At 38.5% G+C, this 27,098-nt stretch overlaps 1 protein-coding gene across 1 annotated transcript; it reads right to left on the reverse strand.

Annotated features, from left to right (window-relative positions):
* On the reverse strand, positions 1-27,098 carry LOC308420583 (UDP-glucuronosyltransferase 2A3; the record flags this gene model as incomplete). Its single annotated transcript, XM_080916674.1, has 6 exons — positions 1-295; positions 2,603-2,822; positions 3,213-3,300; positions 4,701-4,832; positions 6,560-6,708; positions 26,378-27,098. The coding sequence occupies 6 exons, from the start codon at positions 27,096-27,098 to the stop codon at positions 1-3; spliced, it is 1,605 nt and encodes a 534-aa protein (XP_080772800.1).

The raw sequence follows: 27,098 nt of genomic DNA on the forward strand, positions 1-27,098 counted from the left end.
TTAGTTCTTCTTCTTTCTGTTCCCCCTCTTCTTCCGTTCCCTCTTACAACATTTTCGGCATATAAACAAACAACATTTGATAGTGATGAATGTCAGAGTTACAACACAGGCTAGCAGGAACATGACCACATCTAGCGAGTGGTATTGAAACCAGCTGAGGTCATGGGCTGCCACACGAAGGTGCTTGGCTCCTTTGTGTCGCATGACAAATTCAATCCAGAAGACAGCTCGGTCCAGGGGTTTCACTGGCTGATCATGGTGGATTCTTGATAACCGCATGGCATTCTCTTTATAACTAAAAGATAAACACACAAAATCATTTTGTTGCTTGTTTATGGAATATCTGAAACCATAAGTAATATAAATTCAGGAATTGCTTAATACTTTTTTGGACTTTGTTGGCTTCAGGGATCTTCAGGATTTTAAAGGAAAAGTTGTAAAAGCAATCTGTTCTTAAGATAATGTGATCAAATCTTTTTGAAAGAATTGCAAAATCAAGAAACTGTAGTGCCCAAGACTGTTTAAAATAAATATGGGGACACAGACATGTATGTATACATGCCCACTAGCACTAGCATCTAGGTAGTTCGTGCTACTTGATACAGAGACGAGGCAGTCAGCATGTCAGTCATTTCAGAGTTCAGAGTCAGCATAAGTTCAGTCATTTCTTTCACTCCTTAATGTGTTAGGGGAATGTTAGTTACACAGGGGAACCTCCTTCAGAGAGAGCTAAAATCAAATATCTGAATTGCATCCAGAAAGCTGAGAGTGAAGGTTGCTTACAACAAGGCAACCATTTTGGCATCTGTGGTAGCCGATTTCATTTTAGTGCCTCAGAATGATTCTTTCTGACTCTGCTCTCCTTAGTCCGTCACTCCTTCTTAGGGTAGAAGTCACATATACATCATGGCTGGCTGTCTTCTATGCTACTGGCCAGAGACCACACTGGATTATAGGTGTTTTAGTTATAGAACCTACCCTCATTTCAGTCTCTTGTTCTTGGTTCAGTGTTAGAACAAAACTGAAAAAACAAAAACTAAAAAAAGTCTTGGTTTTGTTTTGTTTTTGTTGTTGTTGTTGTTGTCTTTTGTTTTTATTTCAATGAACTACAGACAGAGTTAAAAAATAGTTTTACAGGGTCATCCAGCTGAACATCAGGGAAACTTTATTGGTGATAAAATACTAATATTCTGAAGTTGTTTTTCCAACAAGATATTTTCACTTATACCTAGGAATTGCGTTTCAAATTTACATATATTTGGTAGAAGATGTTGTGACTCTAAACCTTAAGAGTTCCTAGTCTTATAAGCAAGGTAAGGCCATGTACAATTTATTTCACATTTTAGTCACTAAATAGGCGCAAAACTGTTTCCTGACTAATTAACGTAATTACCACTTATATGAACAGTTAGAATGTACCCACTTTCGCTGTATAGTGGACATGATGGGTGTGCAGTACACACACGGAGAGAAGGCCACTCACTAGGTCCTTTAATTCCACCTACTTCAGAAGGGTCTGTTGCTCACTACTGTGCACAGCAGCCTAGCTGGCCTGCTTTCCGGATTTTCCTGACTCTACTTTCACTCTAGAAGCTCGGAGATGACAGACAGAAGTTACAACACTGAGGATGCCAACAGCTCTACATACTTGCATAGCAAGAGCTCACCTCACAGTGTGCCCCCTTCCCAACTCTCTACTGAAACTTATAATTGTTTTTTAGCGTCAGATAATGGAATAAAACACTATGCCCTATGTTCTCAAGTTAAAAGTACTATTTGACTTAGTGTTAACACCAAGTTATTTTAAGTTAAATACTATTTTAGTTCATACATATTCAAACATACATACACACACACATACATAACATACACACACACAACCTTTCTAAAATTATTTACATCATAATTGCATTTGCACAATAATAGATTTAAAATGATAGAATAAATGACTATTCTATGTATTAATGTTTAAAAAAATCATAAAATTCAACTACTCTGATAGTTAATAAAAATGAATCAATTGCCATCAACTAAAAGCTTGCTAAGAGTCTAATTTAAAATATATGTTAACATTTATGCAAAAAATATCTTATTCTAAGATATATTGATATTCCTAATCCTAGTGTTATCTCCAGAAATATATCTTTCTAATAGCCAAAATGTTATGACATACTCAGAGATAACTTACATAATAGTAATTGTTAAACATAACACCACATATTATTTTTGAGAAATAATATTGAGCCTATCATCAGTTCCATTTTTGTACTTAAACAATGTATCTAAGTGCATATATATATAGTTTAAATTGAAACTGCAAGGGAATTTGCATAATCATACCATATTTTACAAACATAAAGGTTGGTATAATCTTCAAAGCAACTATTTTCCCAGTTTCAGGAAATGACTCCAATATATAGGAAAGAAGAAAAAAAAAATGTTCGTCTTCTTTTGTGTTTTTGCTTGTGCGTTTGTTTGGATTTGCCTTATATTATCATGTTTGAAAATAAGACAAATATAAAATCGAAAACATTGGGAAATGTCGAGAATGATGGCAAGGCTAACCAATGGCTGGCAGAGCCTTCCAGGCTGTAATACTTACAAAGGCTCGTTAATGACGGCTTTCACGGCACTGAGTAGATCTGCACTCGTCATCCTGTTGAAGGCGATTTTCACGGCTGCTCCCTTGGCCTCCAAGTGAGCGATGTTGTCAGGTTGATCACCAAACATGGGGACCCCCACCATAGGGACCCCATGGTAAATAGCTTCGTAAATCCCGTTTGCTCCCCCATGTGTGATGAAAGCTTTCACTTTAGGATGTCCTGTTTGAGGGATAGAGTGCCAAGTCAGTGTGGATTTCAAGCTATTATACTGGCAGAAATGCATAGTGTGAGTCACTGAGGAAGGTAATGCTTCCTCCAAAGGTTGGGAACATGAGACATTGGTTCCCTAGAATTAACCCCTTCTTCACTGAGTGAGAATCACTAGGGTGATGGTGTCTGATGAAGGCTGCTTCTCAGCCGTCTTAACTGAGCTCGCTCTTTCCTGAACCAGAGCAAGAAAAATCAAACAAAATTTACTTAATAGATAATTATTTCATTTTATTTGTCTCCACAGTGGGAGTGACATACGGAAATTTAAATTATTCAATATTGTCCTCTGATTTGATGTTGGTTGCCCGACTGTACAGCCTTTTTCACCCTATTACTTACCAAGGAGATCATTCTGTGGAATCCAATTAAAAAGCTGAGTATTGGATCCTAATGTAGCTGGCTTCTTGCCTGAGTATCTCCACAAAACCTGTTGATTTAGAGATATGGTAAACCTGTTCATCTCTGCAACAGCTGCTAGTAATAGTCTAATAAACATAACACCACCACCTTTACTTTTATTATAGGAAAGCTTGCGTAACAAGAATTTAAATAAAGAACTACCTTAATAAATCAGAATATTGGGCTCTGGACATGAATGTCTCACACGTTTGTATCACATGACCTAGTGAACCTAATCATCATGCTCAAAATGCATATTTTTCCAAAAAAGTATAACTAGGTTTAATGCTTGTGGTAAATTTATTTCTTAGCTATGTGATGACTTTCTTCTTTCACTTCATATGTTTTTTCTTATTTGACGCAGTGTCTTCCATTTTCTTAATGTTTCTGCTTCTGTTCTTTCCTATTCCTTTCTGCCCTCCCCCTCTCTTTCTCTGTTGCACTCTGTGTTTTTCTCTGTTTCTTTACTAGTTAGTTGACTAAAATTAACATTTTTTCTGCATAATATTTTCTGTGAATTGGAAAAAATTCATATTACTAAAAGGTAAAAATTTGTAGAAGAAAACTATAGAAACAAACCAAAGTTTTTAGAAGTATTGTTAGCATACTTCACATAAATTTATGCACTTAGTTTAGCACATAAAGAATCCTGTCATATCTCATAAGTAAAAGTATATAGAAAATAGAAATATAGAACTCTCATTATCAAATTTATTAAATATAAATTGAAAATTAATATTGTTGACAATATTAGAACTCTGTATTTGAAAGTATAGAATATTCAATGTGGAAAGAATTGGAGGCTCTAGGTTTCTACTTGTAATTAAGTACACTTTGGTAAAACACTACTAAAATTTATAGTTTTTATTTTTAAGTCTGCTATGTGTGTAACCTTTCCCTTCCTGTGGACCACTTGGCTAAATCATGATCAGAGTCTCTTTTTGCTAATATTCAGTGAAAGCCACAGGATTTCAAGTGGTGTTGGATCATTCTCTATGATCATTTGTGGCTAGTCTTACTGAAATTTGTTATGCCATATTCACTCAATATCCCTGGGGATATCCCTGGGAGGTCTGATCTCTGAGAGGAAGTGGGAAGGATGTGGGAGTGAGGGGAGGCGGTGAGTAGGTGAGTGGACTCCCTGGAGGGAGTGGAAACTGCAGTCAGGATGTCATGCATAAAAGAAATAAAACCCTGAAAGACCACAAAAGCATGATTTCCCCTAGTCTAAGAGTCTGTAGGCAAAAGACCAAGAGTAGCTAAAAAGCACCCTTTATATGTTCAATCAGTATTTACTGAAAGCTTGTATCAGCTGTGTCCATTGAGTAACACACTTCAGCGTCCATCTTAGAGAACTTTGTCAGCTCTTTTCTGGGGTCCATCATAATCTGCTTTGCTCCACGGGATCTCACAGGAGGCCATACCAACCTTCTGTGGAATCTGGGCAAGGGCCGATGCAATGAGGTTGGCTTTCTCTTCTGTCAGGTTTCTAACCATTGACCCCAGAGAAAACACTACAACACCGTGTTCTCCGGAGCTCTGAACAAATTCCTCCATTTCCTGCAAACATAATATTCTTTTTACTAAAAACATGTACAATCCTCACACATGGGTGCCTGTGTTTAGTCCCAGTACTCTAGAGTCAGAGGAAGACAAGTCTCTGAGTTCAAGGAAGGCCTAGTTCCAGGCACACATAGAAACGGATGTTAACAGATAGACACAGAGACAAACAGACACAGACACAACAGACACATGCACACATACTACCTAAATGATGTTAAACTTTTCCCTGAGTGATATTCTTTACTTATTTGGCATTCCCAACACCGGTGAGAGCCATGATTGACATTCATTTGGTCAAAGTTTATTTTGTTAGACTACATGGATTTGAATGAAAGCGCCCATACCTGATTCCTATGACATACAGGTAGGCAGTTTTGTAGAGTTTTGCATATGCAGAGACTCTACTCAGTGAAATATAACACTGTGCTATGGACTCACTTAGCAAACAATATATATAATGTGTATACATTGTATCTACCTATCATTTACATATTCATTCATAAAATCTTATACAGCAATATTCAGCTAAGCTTGGAGACAGCAGTAGCATACAAGAAAAGAATATTCAGATTACTCAATCACAAAAGAACACACATGACATGCACTCACTGAGAAGTGGACATTAGGAAAAGAAGCTTGGAATAGCCTGATATAACTCATAGACCATACGAAGCTCAAAAAGAAGCAAGACCAAAGTATGGATGCTTCCGTCCTTCTTCAAAGGGCGAACAAAATATTCATAGGAGGAAATACAGAGACAAATGTGGAACAGATTACTAAAATAAAGTTTAGGTTTAAATACATCCTTTACAGCTTTCATAAGAATCCAGAACTCTCCAGGAAACACCATTTAATCTTCAATTTTCTGATTTTGTGCTTGATAAATTAGTATTTGTCTCTTCTTTCTCAACTGATAGTTTCTTTCCTACTCTGATAACCTATTACATTCTATTTCTCAGTAACTTCCATTTCAACATACCTAACATTCATGTTTTTTTCTATACAAGGTCTAAGAAAATATATGTATTTATTTTCAGTTCCAAAGCTTCTGGCTTTACACTCATAGAGTCCCTGTATTTCATTGGAGTTTATCTGCTTTATTGCTTTTCCTTGACATTGAAGATCTTAATTTACACTCATCTTTAGGATCTCTCAAAGGTTTTCCACAGCAAAATAATAAATCTTTGGCCCTTTACCATATGTAGATGAAAGGCAAACTCATTATTGTCAACTCGGCCTATTACTTTTTTTTTTTTTTTTTTTACCAAGTATTACTACAGCACTAAAAGTCAGCACAATCATTAATGACTCAGAGTAAGGTCTGAGTTGCACTGATTGTAAAGGCTTTGTACACATACTTTCTCTGACTCATTAAATTCTAAAAAATTGGCAAGTTCTATCATAAAGGCATCTTCCGCTCTATCAATCTGTTGGGGACAAACTCCTGCTTACAAGTCTGTCAGGCACATGAAAAATGCTGTACGAAGGCTCTTTGGTGTTCTTCATGGCTCTTTTCCCCCACAATACAGGTACACAGATACTTTTAATACATCACCACAGCATTTTTTCTCACTCCTAAATTCTTTAGTAAAATCTGGAAAATCCAAAAAGTTTCATCTAAGAATGACTATGATGACAAGAGGAAAATCTACTATACAGAGAACACTAGTTAAAAATCAACTGTGTTATGAAATAATTAAGAGTTGTCTCTGTCATAAACGTACCTTAGGCAAAGGCTTGGCAGGTTTGCAGTGCAGTCCTCCCACAAACTCAAAATTTGGTAGATATGGACGAGGAAATTCAAGATCCCAATATGTTCGGATCAGCCAGATATCAGCTTTCCCCAAAGTCTTACAGAATGTGGTGGGTCTTCCTTGAAAACACAGAAGTTTGAGAGAACAAAATTGGCAATCAGGTTTGTTGTGCGGGGGGTAAAGGGGTAGTGTACGATAAAGAGCCTGGAGTTCAGTGTTTGGTTTCTCACAATTTGACACTGGGAAGAGGAAATCTTTATTGAGCAAATAACTGTCATCAAATTAGACTTTAGGAACACCTTCAGGATTTATTCTTGAGTGATGATTATTGTGTCAGAGTGCAGCTCACTGTGAAGGCACTGTCACTACTGGGAATGAAGACCTAGATGTATAAGGGAGTTGGCTGAGCAAGCCATTGGTAACAAGACATTAAGCACCATATAACATATCAGAAGAGTTAGAGGTGACACTTGATAGACTTGATCTAAATACAATAAAGTATCATATAAAATTCTCAAAATAAAAATAATTAAATTTAAAAATTAAGTAATAAATTTGTTCACTATAGTGTTGTATATGCAAAAAACAATTTTTGCTTAGTGATTATTAAGAATTACACTATATGAAATTATGACAAGCAAAAATTGATAATGCTTATCTGATATTTTCCTGTATTTTGAATTGCATTCTCCCCACTAAGAAAGAAACATATAATCTTGCCAAGTACAAGTCACAGAGCAGAATTGACTGAAAGGATGAAGCTTGAAGTAAGTCTGTGTCAGGTCCCCATTTGCTAGGGCTTGAATCGAAATCACCTTGCAGAAATGGACTGCAGATATGTTGTTACTTTTCTTTTTTTTCCTTTTCTCTATTCCTTTCTTACTTCCTTTTCTTTTCTTTTCCTGTCTTTTTTTTTTTTTTTTTTTTTTTTTTTTTTTTTTTTTTTTTTTTTTTTTAGTTACCTCCGAATTCCACCTGCACAACTCTTGATTCAGAAACCTATTATTATGAAGCCAGCCTGCAAATGTTCCCTCTGTGCAATCTTTGATGGCCCAGCTGCTTGTGAGTTTTCATCTTATGATGATGGTACCTTACACATGCTCTTTAAAGTTTTTGACCCTAAGACCTGTTAATCCAGAAGATCCCGTTGCAGCTTCCGTGTCTGTGCTAAATTCCAGGCTTGTCATTTTGCTGTTCAAATAAATAAATTTTCTCGGGTTAAGAAAATTTGGGACTCTTCCAGCCTACATCTGTGACCACAGCAGGTGCTGTCCTATGGCCCTCTGGACTCAAAATCTGACCCCAGAGAGCTGAGTGCCCAGGAGCACTCTCTCTCCTAAGCCAAGAGATCACAGGATCCCAGGCCTATAGGAGGGACAGGCTTGAGTCAGAGACAGAAAGACCTTCAAATATCAGAGATAAAAGGATGGCAAGACGCAAGTGCAAGGACTTAAGCAATAGAAACCAAGACAACTTGGCATCATTAGAACCCAATTCTCTCACCATAGCAGGTACTGGATAACACAACACACAAGAAAAGCAAGATTTGTATTTAAAATAACATCTCATGATAATGATAGAGGACTTTAAGAAGGACAAAATAACTCTCGTAAAGAAATTCAGGAGAACACAGATAAATAAGTAGAAGCTCTTAAAAAGGAAACAAAAAATTTCTTAAAGAGATTTTAAGGAAAACACAATAAAATAGGTGAAGGAATTGAACAAAACTATCTAAGACGTAAAAATGGAAATAGAAACAGTAAAGCACTCACAAGTGCAGACCCAACACTCAGACCATCTGCCACCAGAAGAGCAGAGATCCAGGGACACAGGCCTGGTGATACTGCACTGCAAGTAGCCTAGGCTCAGAGAGGTCTGGGTTGAGTGCACGGAATGATCCCCCGACACCCGATTGGTTTACAGGAGCAAGAAATCTGACATAGGGATTCAGTTTCCACCCGGAAGGCCTGTGCATGCCGACCAAACACTCAGGCCAGCTGTCACTAGGAAGAGCAGAGATCGAGGGATACAGGAAAGGTACACAGGAGAGATGGGAACCAATCACAGACAACAAGACCACTTATAATCACAGACAGCAAGATGGCAAGAGGAAAGTGAAAGAACTTACCAAATGGAAACCAAGACAACATAGCAACATCAGAACCCAGATCTCCCATCACAGCAAACAGCAGAATGGCAAACACTCCAGAAAAAGAAGACTCAGAATCGAAATCATACATCAAGATGATGATAGAGATCATTAAAAAAGAACTGGAGAAAAAGCATAAAGAAATAGGAGCTTTAAAAGGGAAAACAAGAAAAACACTCAAAGAAATAAAAGAACTAGAGGAAAACAGAACTAAAGAGTTGAAGGAATTGAAGAAGGAATTTAAAATGAAAATGGAAACATAAAGAAAACACTAAAAGAGACAAAGCTGGAGGTAGAAACCTTAAAAAAGGAATCAGTAGTCACGGATGCAAGCATCTCCAACAGACTACAAGAGATGAAAGAGAGAATCTTGGGGGAACAAAGAAATCATGGAAAACATAGACAAAAGTGTCAGAAAAGATGCAAAAGTCAAAAAGCTCCTAACCCAAAATATCCAGGAGATCCAGGACACAATGAGAAGACCTAATCTAAGGATAATAGGAATAGAAGAGGGTGAAGAATATCAAGTAAGAGGCACAGTAAATATCTTCATCAAAATCGTACAAGAAAACTTCCCTAGCCTTAAGAATGATATGACAGTGAGAATAAAAGAAGCCTACAGAACTCCAAATAGAGTGGACCAAAAAAGAAATTCCTCCCAACACATAATAGTCAAAATGCCAAGTGCCCAAAGCAAAGAAAGAATACTAAAAGCAGTAAGGGGAAAAGGTCATGAAACATATAAAGGCAGACCAATCAGAATCACACCTGACTTTTCAACAGAGACTATGAAAGCTAGTAGATCCTGGGCAGACTTCATGAAGACCGTAAGAGAAGATAAGTGGCAGCCCAAGCTACTATACCCAGAAAAACTCTCAATCACCATAGATGGAGAGACCAGGATATTCCAGGACAAAACTAAATTTACACAATATCTAACCACAAACCAAGCACCACAACAAATTATAGGTGGAAAATCCAATAGAAGGAGGGAATCTACATCCTAGTAAAACAAGAAAATACCTAAGCAAGAAAACCAAAAGAAGAAAGACACACAGGCAAAATTCTACCTCTAAAAGCAAAAATAGCAGGAAACAGCAACCACTATTCCTTAATATCTATTAACATAAATGGATTCAATTTTCCAGTAAAATGATATAGGCTATAAGACTGGATACATGAACAAAACTCAGCATTTTGCTGCATACAGAAAACTCATCTCAGAAACAAAGACAGACACTATCTCAGAGTAAAAGTGTAGGGAAAAAAACTTCCAAGCAAATGGCCCAAAGATGCAAGCTGGAGTTGCCACTCAAATATCGAATGAAGTAGATTTTCAATCAAAAATTATGACAAAAGTAAAGGAAGGACACTGTTTACTCAATACACGGAAAATTTGTCTGGAAAGTCTCTTAATCCTTAACATATATGCTCTAAACACAAGAGCACCCATATTCATAAAACAAACCCTACTAAAGCTCAAAAAATACATTGCACCCCATAAAATACTAGTAGAAGATCACAACAGCCGACTCTCAACAATGGATAGATCATGGAAACAGAAAATTAACAAGGATGCAGTGAAACTAGCAGAGGTTATGAACCAATTGGATTTAATAGACATCTACAAAACATTTCATCCTAAAAAAAAAAAAATACACCTTCTTCACAGCATCTCACGGTACCTTTTCCAATATTGACCATATAATAGGTCACAGAACAAGCTGCAATACATATAAGAAGATTGAAATACTCCCATGCATCCTATCAGATCACCATTGCCTAAGGCTGGTCTTTAATTAAAACAAACACAACAAAAACCCATGTAACATATGGAAACTAAACAATGCTCTATTAAATGATAGCAGGGCCAAAGAAGAAATAAAGAAAGAAATGAAGGATTTTCTAGAATTTAATGAAAATGAAAACAAAACATACCCAAACCTATGGGATGCAATGAAAGCAGTAATGAGAGGAAAACTCATAGCTCTGAGTGCTTCGAGAAAGAAACTGGAGAGAAAGCAAGCACTAAAACTTGACAATTCAGTTGAAAGCTCAAGAACACAAGAAAGCAGATACATCCAAGAGGAGTGGACAGCAAGAAATAATAAAATTCAGCACAGAAATTGACCAAATAGAAACAAAAAGAACCATTCAAAGAATCAACAAAACCAAGAGCTGGTTCATTGAGAAAATTAACAAGATTGATAAATCCTAAGCCAGACAAACTAGAGGGTAAAGAGAGAGTATCTAAATTAACAAAATCAGAAATAAAAGTGGAGACACAATAACTGAAACTGAGGAAATTCAAGAAATCATCAGATCCTACTACAAAAGCCTATACTCAAGAAAGCTGGAAAATCTCGAGAAAATGAATGAGTTCATAGACAAATAGCAGATACTAAAGTTAAACCAGCACCAGGTAAACCATATAAATAATCCCATAAAACCTAAAGAAATAGAAGCAGTTACAAAAATTCTCCCAATCAAAAAAGCACAGGTCCAGATGGGTTCAGTGCAGATTTTTCAGCCATTTATTGACAATCTGATACCAATACTCTCCAAAATATTCCACAAAATAGAATCAGATGGAAGACTACCTTACTCATTTTTTGAGACACAATAACTCTCATTCTTAAAACATACAAAGACCCAATAAGAAAAGAGAACTTCAGACCAATCTCACTTATGAACACTGATGCAAAAATACTCAACAAAATCCTTGCAAACTGAATCCAAGTACACATCAAAACGATAATTTAGCGTGATCAAGTAGTCTTCATCCCGGGGATGGAGGGATGGTTTAATATACAGAAATCCATCAACATAATCCACAATATATACAAACTAAAAAAAAAAAAAAAAAAAAAAAAAAAAAAAAAACAAACAAACACATGGTCATCCACTAGATGCTGAGAAAGCATTTGACAAAATTCAACACACCTTCATGTTAAAAGACTTGGAAAGAACAGGAATCCAAGGCCCATAACTAAACATATTAAAACAATGTACAGCAAAACAATTGCCAACATAAAACTTAACTGTGGGACACTTGAAGCAATCCTACTAAAATCAGGGACTATACAAGGCTGCCCACTCTCCCCCTACCTATTCTACATAGTACTGGAAGTCCTGGCCAGAGCAATTAGACAGCACAAGAAAGTCTAAGGGATACAAATTGGAAAGGAAGAATTAAAAATATCACTGTTTGCAGAGGACATGATAGTGTATGCAAGTGACCCCAAAAATACCAACAAAAAATTTCTGCAGCTGATAAACAAGTTCAGCAAATTGGCTGGATATAAAGGATATAAATTTAACTCAAATAATCAGTAGCCTTCCTCTACTCAAAGGACAAACATGTGGAGAAAGAAATTAAGGAAAAGATACCCTTCACAATAGTCACAAACAATATGAAATACCTTGGTGTGACTCTAACTAAGCAAGTGAAGCACCTGTATGACAAGAACTTCAAATCTCTAAAGAAGGAAACCGTGGAAGATATCAGAAAATGGAAAGGTCTCCCATGCTCAAGGATTGGAAGGATCAACTTTGTAAAAATAGCAATCTTACCAAAGGCAATATACAGATTCAATGCAATCCCCATCATAATTCTTCACAGAGTTAGAAAAAGTAATGTTCAATTTCATCTGGAATAACAAACAACCTATAATTGTAAAATCCGTCCTCAACCACAAGAAAACATCTGCTGGAATCACCATCCCTTACCTCAAGCTATATTACAAGGCAATTGTGTTAAAAACTGCATGGTACTGGTACAGAGATTGGCACGTGGATCAATGGGATAGAATAGAAGTTCCAGAAATGAGCCCTCACACATATGGTCACTTGATTTTTGACAAAGGAGCTGTAACGTTCAATGGAAAATGATAGCCTCTTCAACAAATGGTGTTGGTCCAACTGGCACTCAGCATGTGAAAGAATGAAAATAGACCTTTTCTTATCTCCTTGTACAAAGCTCAAGTGCAAGTGGACAAAGATCTCTACATTAAACCAGGTACAGTGAAACTATTAGAAGAGAAATTAGGGAAAACTTTAGAACATATAGGCACAGGAGAAAATTTTCTGAACAGAACACCAATTGTTGTGCTCTTAGTTCAAACAAATGGGACTTAATGAATTTGCAAGGTAATTCGGTAAGGCTATGGACACTGTCAAGAAACGTAACCATAGCCAACAGATTGGGAAAAGATCTTTAACAACCCCACATCTGATATAGGCCTAATATATAGGGCATATACCCCAGAGACACCTTAGTACACAACAAAGATATATGCACTACAATGTTCATAGCAGCTCTATTTATAATAGCCAGAAGCTGGAAAGAACCCACATGCACTTCAGAAGATGAATGGATACAAAAATTGTGGTACATTTACACAATGGAATACTACTCAGCCACCAGAAACAATAACTTGACCAAATTCTTAAGAAAATGGCTGCATCTAGAGAATATCATTCTGAGTGAGATAACCCAGTCACAAAAGAACAGACATAATATGCAGTCACTGAAAGTGGGATGCTAACCCCCAGAGGCTTGCACTGCCCCAGAAACAACTCACAGACTGTAGGAAGTCCAAGAAATAAAGAAAACAAAACAAAACAAAAAATCTTTATACAACAAGAAAACTTTGACTATTTTCATGTTACATTTTGTTTTGCATGTACTTTGTGTTCATCGTAACTATTGGGTTTTTGATGCATACTGTCAAACCTTTAAAAAGATCAAGTACTGACTATTCATATAGATTTATGTAAAAATTATTTTAAAATCTGAAAAAAAGTACTGACAAAAATGTATTGTATAATTTTACACAAAAATGCTTGAAATCTGTACATTTATTTTTGTTTTGTAAAATAAAGATGTTAAAATAAATAAATAAATAAAATTTTTAAAAAAAGGAAAAAAATAAATAAATAGGGCTGCTATGAACATTGTGGTACATTTGTCTTTTTTGTATGTTGGAGCTTCTCTGGGGTATATGCCCAGAAGTGGAATAACTGGGTCTTCGGGTAGTACTATGTCCAATGTTCTGAGAAATCACCAGACTGATTTCCAGAGTGGTTGTATTAGTTTGCAACCCCACCAACAGTGGAGAAGTGTTCCTCTTTCTCCGCAGCCTCGCCAGCATCTGCTGTCATCTGAGTTTTGGATCTTGGCCAATCTGACTGGTGGGAGGTGGAATCTCAGGGTTGTTTTGATTTGCATTTCCCTGATGGCTAAGGATGTTGAACACTTCCTCAGATATTTCTCAGCCATTCGATATTCCTCAACTGAGAACGTTTTGTTTAGTTCTGTACCCCATTTTTTAATAGGGTTATTTGATTCTCTGGTGTCTAGCTTTTTGAGTTCTTTGTATACCTTAGATATTAGGCCTCTATCTGATGTGGAGTTGGTAAAGATCTTTTCCCATTCTGTTGGAGCAGCCCTATTTATAATAGCCATAAGCTGGAAAGAACTCAGATGTACTTCAGTGGATTAATGGATACCAAATTTGTGGTATATTTACACATTGGAGTACTATTCAGCTGTCAGAAACAATGACTTTATGAAATTCTTAAGAAAATAGATGTGTCTAGAGAATATCATCCTGAGTGAGATAACCCAGTCACAAAAGAACAGACATAATATGCAGTCACTGATAATTGGATACCAACCCCGGGAAGCTCTGAACAACCCAGAAACAACTCATTTGACTACAGAAAGTTCAAGAAAAAAAAAAAAGGCCCTTCAAAAAGAAAATCAAAAACCATTATGTTTAATTTTTACACACCAAGAAAACTTTGACTATTTCCAGGTTACATCCTGTTTTACATGTACTTTATGCTCATTATAACTAGTATGATTTTCATGCATACTATAAAATCTTATAAAAAATCACATATTGACAAAAATGTATTTCTATACTTTTATTTAAAAATGCTTAAAATTTGTACAGTTATCTTTGTTTCTTAAAATAAAGTTTTTCAATTAAAAAAAAAAACTGAAAACAAAACATCAGCCAAAAGATTGGGAAAAGATCTTTACCAACCCCACATCTGGTAGAGGTATAATATCCAATGTATACAAAGAACTCAAGAAGTTAAACACCAGAGAATCAAACAACCCTATTAAAATGGGTTACAGAGCTAAACAAAAAGCTCTCAATTGAGAAATTTCGAATGGCAGAGAAGCATCTAAGAAACTGCTAGATATCCTTAGCCATCATAAAAATGCAAATCAAAACAAGCCTGAGATTCCACCTCACAACAGTCAGAATGTCTAAGATCAAAAATTCAGATGACAGCAGATGCTGGCCAGGATGCGGAGACAGAGGAACACTTCTCCACTGTTGGTGGGGTTGTAAACTGGTACCTCCACTCTGGAAATCAGTCTGGTGGTTCCTCAGAAAACTGGAATTAGTACTACCTGAAGACCCTGTTAGTCCACTTCTGTGCATATAGCCCAGAGAAGGTCCAACATAAAACAAAGACACATGCACCACAATGTTCATAGCAGCCCTATTTATAATAGCCAGAAGCTGGAGAAAACCCAGATGTCCTTCAGTAGATGAATGGATACAAAAATTTTGGTATATTGACATAATGGAGTACTACTCAGCTATCAGAAACAATGAATTTATGAATTTTTTAAGAAAACGGATGCATCTAGAGAATATCATTCTGAGTGAGATAACCCAGTCACAAAAACCAGACATAATATGCAGTCACTGATAATGGGATACTAACCCCAGAAATCTCTGAACACCCCAGAAACATCTAACTAAATATATGATATTCAAGATAAACAAAGGCCAAAAAAAAAAAGAAAAATAATTATTCTTAATCTTTACATACCAAGAAAACTTTGACTATGTCCAGGTTACATCTTGTTTTACATGTACTTTATGCTCATTGTAACTAGGAAGATTTAAGACATACTCTCAAACCTTTTAAAAAACCAAGTACTGACAAAAATGTATTCATATACTGTTATACAAAAACACTTTTAAAATCTGTACATTTATTTTTGTTTTTAAAAATAAAGTTGTTCAATGAAAAAAATAATGAATTCTCAAAAAGAGATAACCCTAGAGATAAAAATTCTAGGAAGGAGATCAGGAGTCATGTATGCAAGCATCATCAACAGAATACAGAGGTAGAAAAGAAAATCATGCTCTTGGCCTCTCCTGCCCTTGTGCTCTTGCAGCCTTGCTCTCCCATTTCCCTTCCCCCCTCTCTCCCATGTGCTCATGGCCCGCCTCTACTCCTCTACTTCTCTTTCTGCCTCTACCACCCTCTTAACTCTCCCATGACCTGAATAAACTATATCCCGTACTATATACTATTGTGTGGCTGGTCCCTCAGGGAAGGGATTCCCAACATGGGCCCCTCAGAGGCATCTCCCTCCCCCTCAGGCCTCGGCTGCACCTTCATGAGCCATATGCCCCCCACTCTCTTCATCCTTCCCCTAACATTGGTGCCTTGACTCGGATCGTCATCCTTTCACAACATTGGTGCCCTGTGACTCTTCCTTTCAGTGACTTTTCCTTTCATTGGTGCCTCGTCATCTTTTCCTTACATTGGTGCCCCGTGTGAGGAGGTTAGATTTCCTCACGACCAGATATCTCTTTCCTTTCTGTGACTTTTAACAACCTTGGATTGGTGCCAGCAAGCCTCAAGAAAAGACAGGTTCGCATCCCGATGCTCACTAGCTCAAGACCCGGTAAGCTCCCTCCCCACATCGGTCAGAGTAAGCATCCAAGAGGTCCCAGGGAAGTGTTCCTGAACTACCCCTGAGGACAGATGCTTTTACTGACCCTCATTCTAGGACTTTTGCCCTTGGGACCCCCCTCTTTACTAGACCCAGGCCAGGCCTGGATCTCATTCTGGAGCACCGCCTCCGAGGAGCGCTGCCTCCGCTTTAACCCGATATCCGACTCTCACCCATGGGCTGCCTCCATGGAGCACAGCCTCCGAGTTTTGCGCCCCCATGGCAGCTGTACCTACCCTCACCCATGGGATTGTTTTTGCCGCCTTTGTCCCTATTTCCTGAGATGCTTTAGCTTAATTTACAGTGATCAGAAACCAATAAACTCTACTCCCTTTCTAGCTATCTGTTCTGTGTGAAGGTCTGGCCCTGCTCCTAGCCTCTGCTTGAGACTGTTTGCTAGACCTAGCTGTTCCCATCCCACATGTGCTTTCTCCATCCTGGTCTCTGTCCCAGACTCTTTGTCCGCTGGGACCCAGTAGGCAGGCATCTGGTCCTGCGGAAGGCTCAGCCTTGGTTGCTTGGGCCTGCGGCAGGAATCCAGAGCTAGTAGAGCCTGCCAGTAGGTGGGCTTCCTGAAAGGAGCAGCAGCCAGCAACACGGCTCCCGCAGGAGCTTCAGAGCAGGCTGATGTGCTGTGGGCCTAGTGCCCCAGGCTCCGGCCGCTCCCTAGGGGCAGCGAGCAGAAGGGTGGCGATTGGGTTTCTGCAGGGACCCTGGCCCTGCTGGCAGTCCCTAGGGAAACTATGAAAGCAGTCCTCCTAGTAAGCAGTCGCCTGCCTAGCAGATCACACACATGGTCCCAAGACCTGCCGTGGTGGCAGCACAGGTACTCCCCGCCCACCGAGGGGCGGGATGGCCTGCCCCCTGGCTGGAACACCTAGCCTTGCCCTGCTGCCACAGTACCAAACCCCCTCCCTGTATGTGAGTGCCTCCAGTGCCCCAAATGCACTTTCTCACCTGTGTGCAATAGTGCCTGTCTCGTGCATGTTTTGTTTCCCTTTATTACTTTCAATCTTATTCTGCCTGCTAGATTAAAGCTTTATTTATTCTAAGCCAGATTTCTGACTGCATTGACAGCTAAGGTAATTGCAGTTTAACAACTAAAAAAAAAAAAAAAAAAAAAAAAAAAAAAAAAAAACAAAAAAAAAAAACAAAAAAAAAACACAGATTTTTATTTTCTACCAAGTAGCTCAGATATATGGTTACTTTCTAACATAAGCTCTGGTTCCATTAATGCTTCATGTTTCCTCTTGCTAAACTTCCTTTTTCACTACATATAATTCTTGCTCCTTCTGCTCCATAAAGGCTCATCTTAAAAATGTTTATGTTGTTAACTCATGTTGTTATTTCTCATAAGCTACAATCAGATCTACCTCCAATAGACCAAATAAGACTCCACCCAGATAAGTACATCTGCCTAAAGCTCACTACCTATTCTAAAAGGTGGGATTCCTCTAGATTTCAAATGTGGCTTTCAAATGTACATCTAAATTTTTTCTTTCTTTACTGAGATAGTTAAGCCAAACCCACATAGGGACCTAGATTTTCTTGCGACCAGTCCTTGCCGGCCACCCTGGCCCACCCCATCGGGCTCGGCATAACCTTGGCTGCATGGCTGGCGCTGAGGTTTCCTATTCTCTTAACGGACGCCACTGCCTCTAGTTCCCATACTGTCTCTTGTTACGCTGACTGCCGCAGTGACCATCTCCCGCCTCCATCTCCCTGCCGCTGCTTCTGCTGCCGCCGTCATGTGCCACAGCTGCCTCCCCATCTGCCGCCACGGCTGATCTGCCAACAGCTGCCCAACTCACAGACTTCCAACATGTGAGTTGTCGCCATTACTGAAGCTCTAGACACTTGCTGGCCACTGCTCCACCATGTGTGCCAGTAGCTCCCGCCACGTGGGCTGCTGAGATAGATCAGCCACACACCACGGTTTCACTTTTCCTGATACCAGATCATGGCTAAGATTCCCGCAAAAACATCGGCAAATTGGTAGAGATTGTCACTCCAGTTGGCAGAGAAAATCCCCGATTTCCCAAAAAAGTCCTGGCCAGCCTTTGCGGGCAAAAAGGGTTACTTCTCTATAGCCACAGTTTTGAGACAGACATTGACCATTGAGAAGGTCCCGTCGGGAGTGCCCTTCACTCTTTTTCCCTTCCCCAGGGCTCTTAGCAGCCGTTTCACTCAGCCGAAGTCCAGGCCTGGCGAGGGCACTCTCTGCCAGATCCGGGATCTGGCGAAGCCACCAGGAGTCCGAGTGACGACTCGCGACCCCTGCGCATAGGTGAAACTTTTCTACCGAGTTTCATCCACTGGGACGCTGGATTGGATGGCTCCATAGCCCCCTCCCTGTACCTTCCCAATGGACAACTCAATGTCTCAAAACGGGTCACCAGGCTCCCCACTGGGATGTCTCCTGGAAAATTCCAAATCTCTAACACTGACACCTCAGCTAAAGACATCTAAATTGATACACCTCTAAAACAATGTTTGGACTCAGTATCCACTAGATAATGACTCAAAATGGCACCCTAGACTCATTAATTTTATGAGACCTTCACTCATACTGCCAAAGATCTGGTAAATGGAAAGAGGTTCCCTGTGTACAGGCATTTATCTATCTCCGCTCTAATCCTTCTCTTGTGTTCTTATAACCCCACCCACCGCCTTTTAGCAATGAGGCAATAAGGCAGATGACACTACAGCTCTCGATCCAGCCAACGAGCCATCGCCGCAAAATCCAAACCTCTACCTCAGCTTCTACTCATGTTATTCTAAGCTTTTCAAAACTCCCCTCCACAGCCAGACTCACATGTGAACGTGGACATGCCACCCGGCCTCTAGCACCACTGCCGGTGCCCCTTTCCTCCCTTTCTGTCCTCTTCTGTGCCGCAATCTTATAGTCTGATGTTCCATGCTTTACTGTGAGTTTCACTAATAATTTACTTCCTGAGGAAAGCCAGTGAGTTTGGGAGCAGAAAAAATGCATGCAGACGAGATCCATCAAACAGATAGACACTAACTTAGACCCTGAAAACCCAAAAGGTAAACAACTTCTAATGACCTATTTCTTTTCCCAGAACTACCCCGACATAAGAGACTAGCTTAAAAGCTTGAGAGGGGACCCCTAACTCCACAGGCAGAAGTCTTGGTGCTGGCCTTTAAAGTGTACCATGGGAAAGGTAAAAAGGCTCACAAACAAATACCATATGCTGGCAAAGGCTTCCCGACCAGCCCCAGCCACTGCTACACAACCGGGCCCCTGCTACAGATGTGGTCAATAGGTCATTGGGTGAAAGCTTGCTCCAGCAACTCACAAGCCAAGGGGCCATGTCCTAAGTAAGATTCAGAGGATCACTGGGCTGTCGATTGCCCTGTGTCACGCAAGACAGAGGGACATCACGCCCAAATAACCCTCCAGCCTTCTAGGCTTGTCTATGGACAACTGAAGAGGCCCAGGCTCCCTTGACCTGACCACTGCCATCACGAACAGGGAGCCACGGGTAGCTATCATGGTATGTGAGCAGCCCATCTCCTTCTGCTTGGACACTGGGGCCACTTACTCGGTCCTGACAGAGTTTTGGGGACCTACTTCTCCCTCCCATTTTCCTATTGTCGGGTAAGAAGACACCTTCCTCACCAGATTCCAACACTTACTTACATTTTTAGGAGTGTACCTCTCAGTCATTCCTTTTGGCAGTTTAGTGCCAACATGTCCTGTCCCTTTATTAGAGAAGAGATCTAGCTAAGTTGGGAGCCTCTATTTCCTTTGCTCCCCCCATTTGCCTGAACCCAAGCTCGCTAGCAACCCCTCTGCTTCTTCTATCCAGTCAACCTAACACAAACATGTTTCCTTTACCAGCTTATCAGGTAGACCCCCGAGTCTGTTGCTAAACACTCTTCTGTTGTCATCCAATTACTAGACCCTACCAGGACCCTTTTAAGGTGATTCTTGAGACACCTGCAGCTTTTTTACCACATACAAAATCCATGAGATCCCAGGTGGGAGACAGAAGTTGTTGGTAAGCTCTACTGTAAAAAACCAGCCAAAGTCCCCCCTGTAAGTACTATTAACATTCAGCTGCCCTGACTCTGATGTTGCCATGACTCCACACCTTTCCCCTATCCCTCTTCATGGCATGGCAAGTCATTTTAAAATATCCGGGACACATTATAGTAATTTGCTCCAAACCTTATCAATCTTCTGTCTACTTCAACGACAGACAAAAAATTTCTAATCTATTAATTAGTTCCTGTTACAGGACTACCAGCCACTGTCCATAGAGGAGCCTGATGTGAACATCTGCCAGGTGGATCCCGATGGTGAAAGCCAGCTGCACCCCCTTACGACGCCCCAAGACAGCAGGAAGTAGCCAATGAGACTCGACGCCCCTATTCCCCTTTCACCATCGGCCTCCCCCTCCCGTTTTTTCTCCTTTTTATAATGAGAAAAGGGGAGGAATGGCAGCATTAGGACTTCTTCTGAAAAATCTTTCTTTCTTTCAAACCAAATGTACTCAGTCTTTACCTATAATGTATACATGTGTGTGTTCCAGCATCTTGTCAAGTCCAGGTGCTTATTACATCTAGAACGGCTCCAGAAAAGCAACCTACAGATGCTTCAGCCTTCTCTCTCAGACACAGATGCTTCCACTGGACCTGTTCCTTTTGACCTGTCCTCAGATGGTTCCACAGACCCTGGACAACAAGGAAACAGCCAACTCCTAAGACTAGACAAATATCCCTACCCCCGCTTTTCTGGACTCTCTAAAAACATCGCCCCAAAACAGCATGAAGCAGTCAAGAGATCACAACGACCCTATTCCTGGTCCACCATCGCCTCTAATTTTTCTTTTTTAATTAAACAAAAATGGGGGAATGTTGGGATTCTGTAAACCCCACCCCTCAGTTACCTAGCAACAGCCAGGTATACCCCACCCCTCAATTACCCAGCAGTGGCCAGGTATGCTCCGCCCCAGTGATAAAAGGAGCTGCTTGACCCCTCCTCTCTCTCTTGGCCTCTCCTGCCCTTGTGCTCTTGCAGCCTTGCTCTCCCATTTTCCTCCCCCCCCCTCTTTCCCACGTGCTCATGGCCGGCCTCTACTCCTCTACTTCTCTCTCTGCCTCTACCACCCTCTTAACTCTCCCATGACCTGAATAAACTATATTCCGTACTAAAAAAAAATAAAAAAAAAAAAATAAAAAGAAAAGAAAAAAAAAATCACAAGGGCAAAAGATACCATACAAAACACTGGCACAACAGTCAAAAAAAAAAAAAAAAAAAAAAAAAAAAAAAAAAAAAAAAAAAAAAAAGAAAAAAGAAAAGAAAAAAAAAAAGAAAAAAAAAAGAAAAAAATTAAAAATCTCCTATTCCAATACATACAGAAAATCCAGGACATACTGAGATACTGAGAAGACCAAGCATAAGGATAACAGGTGTAGAAGTAAGGGAAGATTCACAACTTAAAGGGTCAGAAAATATGTTCACCAAAGTTATAGAAGAAAATATCCCTAACCTTAAGAAAGAGATGCACATAAATATACAAGAACCCTACAGAACTCCAAATATATTGAACCAGAAAAGAAATTCCTTTCATCACATAATACTCAAAGTACCAAATGCGCAAAACCAAGAAAGTATATTAAAAACAATAAGGTAAAAAGGCAGACTGATCATAATTACACCAGACTTCTCAATAGAGACTATGAAAGCTAACAAATTTTGAACAGATGTCATATAAACCCTAAGTGAACACAAATACCACCCTAGGTTATTGTATCCAACAAAACTCTCAGTCACTCTATATGGAGAAACCAAGATATTATAGGACAAAACCAAATTTATACAAGATTGTTCCACAAATCCAGCCCTACAAGTGATAATAGAGTAAAACTACCAACACAAGGAGAGAATCTACACCCTAGGAAAAGCAAGAAAGTAATCTCCTTTCAACAAACATAAAAAAACATAGAATACAAACATAATTCTACCTCTAACAACAAAAATACCAAGAAAAAACAATCACTATTCCTTAATATCTCTTAACATCAACGGACTCAATTCCGCAATAAAAAGATGTAGACTAACAGACCCAGCATTTTGCTGCATACAGGAAAATCATCTCAGTGAAAAAGACAGAAGCCACCTCAGAGTAAAAGCCTGGAAAACAATTTTCCAAGAAAATGGTCCTAGGAAACAAGCTGGGGTTGCCTTACTAATATCGAATAAAATTGACTTTCAACCAAAAGTTATCAAAAAAGATGAGGAAGGACATTTCATACTCATCAAAGGAAAACTCTACCAAATGAACCCTAGTAGGGTGTAGCCATTTGTATTTTAATATAAATTTCACTTCCCTAAGTAGGGTTGCCTAGTCACATACTCATGAAGTTTACTTCATCTGAACCTTCCCCCTTTTAATTAGTAAATTAATGGTGAGATCCAGTGATTGGGCAGAGGAAGGGAGGTGGAGAGTGAGAATCAGAGGTGAGGGGTAGGGAGAGAAGAGGACCAAAGAGAAGAACCACCAAGATGGAGGTAGAGAAGGATGAATTGAATCCAGGTGGATGTTATTGCCGTTAAGTAGCTATAAACATTTAAGGATTCTTATAGGTCTTATATCTCATATAGAAGGGCAATTTGTATATTTATCTATTTGATATAATCTTATTATGTAGAGGGTTTGTGGATTGAGAGTTTGATATATAAACATGTATGAATAGTTATCAGGCCTTAGAATCATGTTTGTACTGGACATGTCAGCAATTTTACCTGGGTTGGAGGGAGTTGTGTGGGTGAAGTAAGATTGGGGACTGCTTGGACCAAGGGACAGATTTCCTGTGTCAGCTCCATATTAGAAGTGACATCCGAGGAGTGAGACTGTGGGGCCAATAAAGAGATAAGCCTTACCATTTTAATATTTACAGCAACAATAGGGGATTTCAACACCACACTCTTATCAATGGACAGATAATGGAAACAGAAACTAAACAGAGACATGGTGAAATTTAAAAAGGTTATGAACCAAATGAATTTAATGGCTATCTATAAAACGTTTTATCCTAAAACAAAAGAATATACCTTCTTCTCAGCCCCTCCTTGTACCTTATTCAAAACTGACCATATAATTGGTCTCGAAACAGGACTCAACAGATAAAAAAGATTGAAATAATCCCATGCATCCTATCACAAAAACATGCACTAAGACTGGTCTTCAATAAAAACAAAAACAAGAGAAAGATCACATTCACATGGAAGCTGAACAACATTCTACTCAATTAAAACTTGATCATGAAAGAAATAAAGGAAAAAATTAGAGCCTTTTTAGAATTTAATGAAAATGAAAACACAGCATAACCAAACTTATACAATTCAATGAAAGCAGTGCTAAGAGGAAAATTCAGAGCACTAAGGGCTTCCAAAAAAAAAAAAAAAAAAAAAAAAAAAAAAAAAAACTGGAGAGATCATCCACTAACAGCTTGACAGCACAGGTGAAGGCTCTAGAAGAAAAGGAAGCAAATACAACCAAGAGGAATATCGACAGCAGAAAATAATCAAACTCAGAGCTAAAATCAACCTGGAAGAAACAGAAAGGACTACACAAAAACATTCAACAAAATCAGGGTCTAATTCTATGAGAAAATCAACAAGCTCGATAAACCATTAGCCAGACTAACCAGAGGGTGCAGAGACATATCCAAAATTACAAGACCAGAAAGAAAAAGTGAGACATAACAACAGAAACTGAGGAAATTAAAATAAAAATTGCCAATTCTATTACAAAAGCCTATACTCAAAAAAAATGGCAAATCAGGAGGAAATGGACAATTTTCTAGACAAATAGCAGGTTCCAAATAAAATCAGGATAAGATAAATTATCTAAACATTTTCAAAACCAATAGAGAAATAGAAGTGGTCATTAAAAGCCTCCCCCAAAAAGCCCAGGATCAGATGGGTTTAGTACAGAATTCTATCAGACCTTCAAAGAACACCTACTACCAATACTCTTCAAATTATTTCACAAAATAGAAACAGAAGGAACACTACCAATTCATTCTTTGAAGCCACAATTATGCTTATACCTAAACCACACAAAGACTAAAAACAAAGAGAACTTCAGAACAATTTCCCTCATGAATACCCGTGCAAAAACACCGAATAAAATATTGCAAACTGAATCTAAGAACACATAAAAAGGATCATTCACTCCAATCGAGAAGGCATCATTCAAGGAATACAGGAATGCTTCAATATATGTAAATCCACCAATGTTATCCCCTATATAAAAAAACTAAAAATTAAAAAAAAAGCAAAAAACAAAAACCCTCAGCAAAACAAGAAATACGATCATCTAATAAGATGTTTAGAAAGCATTTGACAAAATTCACACCCTTCATCATAAAAGTCTTGGAAAGATCAGGATTTCAAGGCCCATAATTTAACTTAGCAAAAGCAATATACAGCAAACCAGTAGCCAACATCAAAGTAAATGGAAAGAAACTTGAAGCAATATCACTGAAATCAGGGACTGCACAAAGCTGACCACTCTCTCCTTACTTATTCAATATAGTACTGGAAGTCCTAGCCAGAGCAATTAGACAACAGAGGGAGATCAAAGGGACACAAATTATAAAGGAAAAAGTCAAAATATCACTATTTGCAGATGATATGATAGTATACTCAAGTGACCCCAAAAACTCAGAGAACTTTTAAATCTAAAAAACAACCTCAGTAAAGTGGCTGTATATAAAATTAACTCAAATGAGTAGCCTTTTTCTATTCAAAAGATAAACAGGATGGCAAAGAAATTATATGAACGACACCATTCACAATAGTCTCAAAGATCCCATTTTCTCTCTTCACACTGTCATAGTGAACACTTTGCTACAGTAGTTTATATTTCAAGTAGTGAAAATATGAAAACAGTATCAATAACAGAAAAGTGAAAACAGTACCAATCTCTAAAGTGCTATTTTTCCAGCAGTTAAAGTGCAGTAAAAGTTTTCAAGTCACCTGGTCAATTAATTTCTTATTGTTTTAAATTTCATTCTGTTTTCTTAGGAATGACTGGTTTTCACCTTTCAATCTGATGTTACTCTGGGACTGACTTTATCAGTTTCTATTCAGCTTTGTTTTCTCTCATCAAGAATCTTCTTTTTTCTTAGTGATATATTAAATACGAAAGAGAAAGACATGGTAATTGCGAGAAAATATTTAATAGTTCAATTCTTGTTTGCTAGATTGCCAAGGCTGCTTTAATCACCGTCTTCCATGACTCATCCTTAATTTGCAGCATGTATAAAAATATAAGTTACCTCAATTGTCAGAAGAATGGTATAAATTTTAGAGCAATTATTGGTGGCCTCAAAAATTGCAGAATAAAATTAAGAAGCAATGCATTACATACTGATTATTTCTCATAAAATTACTTTATATTTCACATTATTACTGGCATGAAGAGCTTTTTAAATTTTTGCAGCAGTTTACCGATAAGAGACTATCTTTAAAAACATATATTCTACATCCTAGAATTAATTGTCTCCTTTATCTAACAAATGAAAAACCATGTTGTAGTCAGTGATATTTATCTGTGTATAAGTTTTTTTTAGAACTGATAATGGGCTACTAAATTTCAAAATAATATTAAATAGTTTAATGATTATAATCACGTGGTAATAATAGCAAAATAACTTCATATGTCCTTTCAATTAATTATCAACAATCAATTTATCACTTTCACTTGTAGAGTTTTACATGAGAGTCAAAATTTTATAAAACATATGCATTTTATTGCTTTAAAACAACTATTAAGCCTTAAAATAAGATTTAACAACTACCTTAGCATGAAAACTAGACTCTTACCTAGAGTTTCACTGTAAAACTTATCCCAGAATGGAATGTCATATTGTTGGAGCCAAAAATCAAAAAACAGGGAAAGCATCATATTTTTCACCCTCTCTGTAAATGTCATACTGTCTGTTAGTCCACTCATGATAACTGGCACATATGAAAGTGGAACTGGAATCTGGCCACATTGTTTCTCCATGTAGTATCCCATGCTGAACCTCAGTGTGTTTACAAAAGGGACCTGAAGAACTTCTGCCACCAGCTCTCCACAGGGAAGGACAGGGTCTATAACCACTACATCATATTTTGCATCACGAAGCTTGTTCATGAAGGTCTGGTTGTGCACTACACTCCTACAGACATTTTCAAAAACTCCAGTCAGCCGAAGAAAGAAATCTTGCAGTGTACTCGCTGCTTTCCACAGAGACAGGTTTGGAATGACATTCACAATTAGATTTACCATTTCGTTTAGATAATCCTCAGCTATGTCATTTTCCTTCTGCATAGGAATATTCTCAAAGTGCAATACAGACAGTTTACTCTGATCGATGATGACACTGGGGTATTTCAGGACTGTCACCTCATGCCCTCTTGCTGTGAGCTCCTCAAGAATAGTCTTCAGATTCAGCCAGTGGCTCATATCACAGGGCCACACAAGGACCTTGCTGCAGAAGCCACAGCCACTCCAACAAAGCTGCAGCACAAGAACTGCCACGATCCATTTTTCCGACACCAT

Source organism: Micromys minutus, assembly GCF_963924665.1.
Source record: "Micromys minutus genome assembly, chromosome: 1".
Classification (NCBI taxonomy): Eukaryota; Metazoa; Chordata; class Mammalia; order Rodentia; family Muridae; genus Micromys; species Micromys minutus.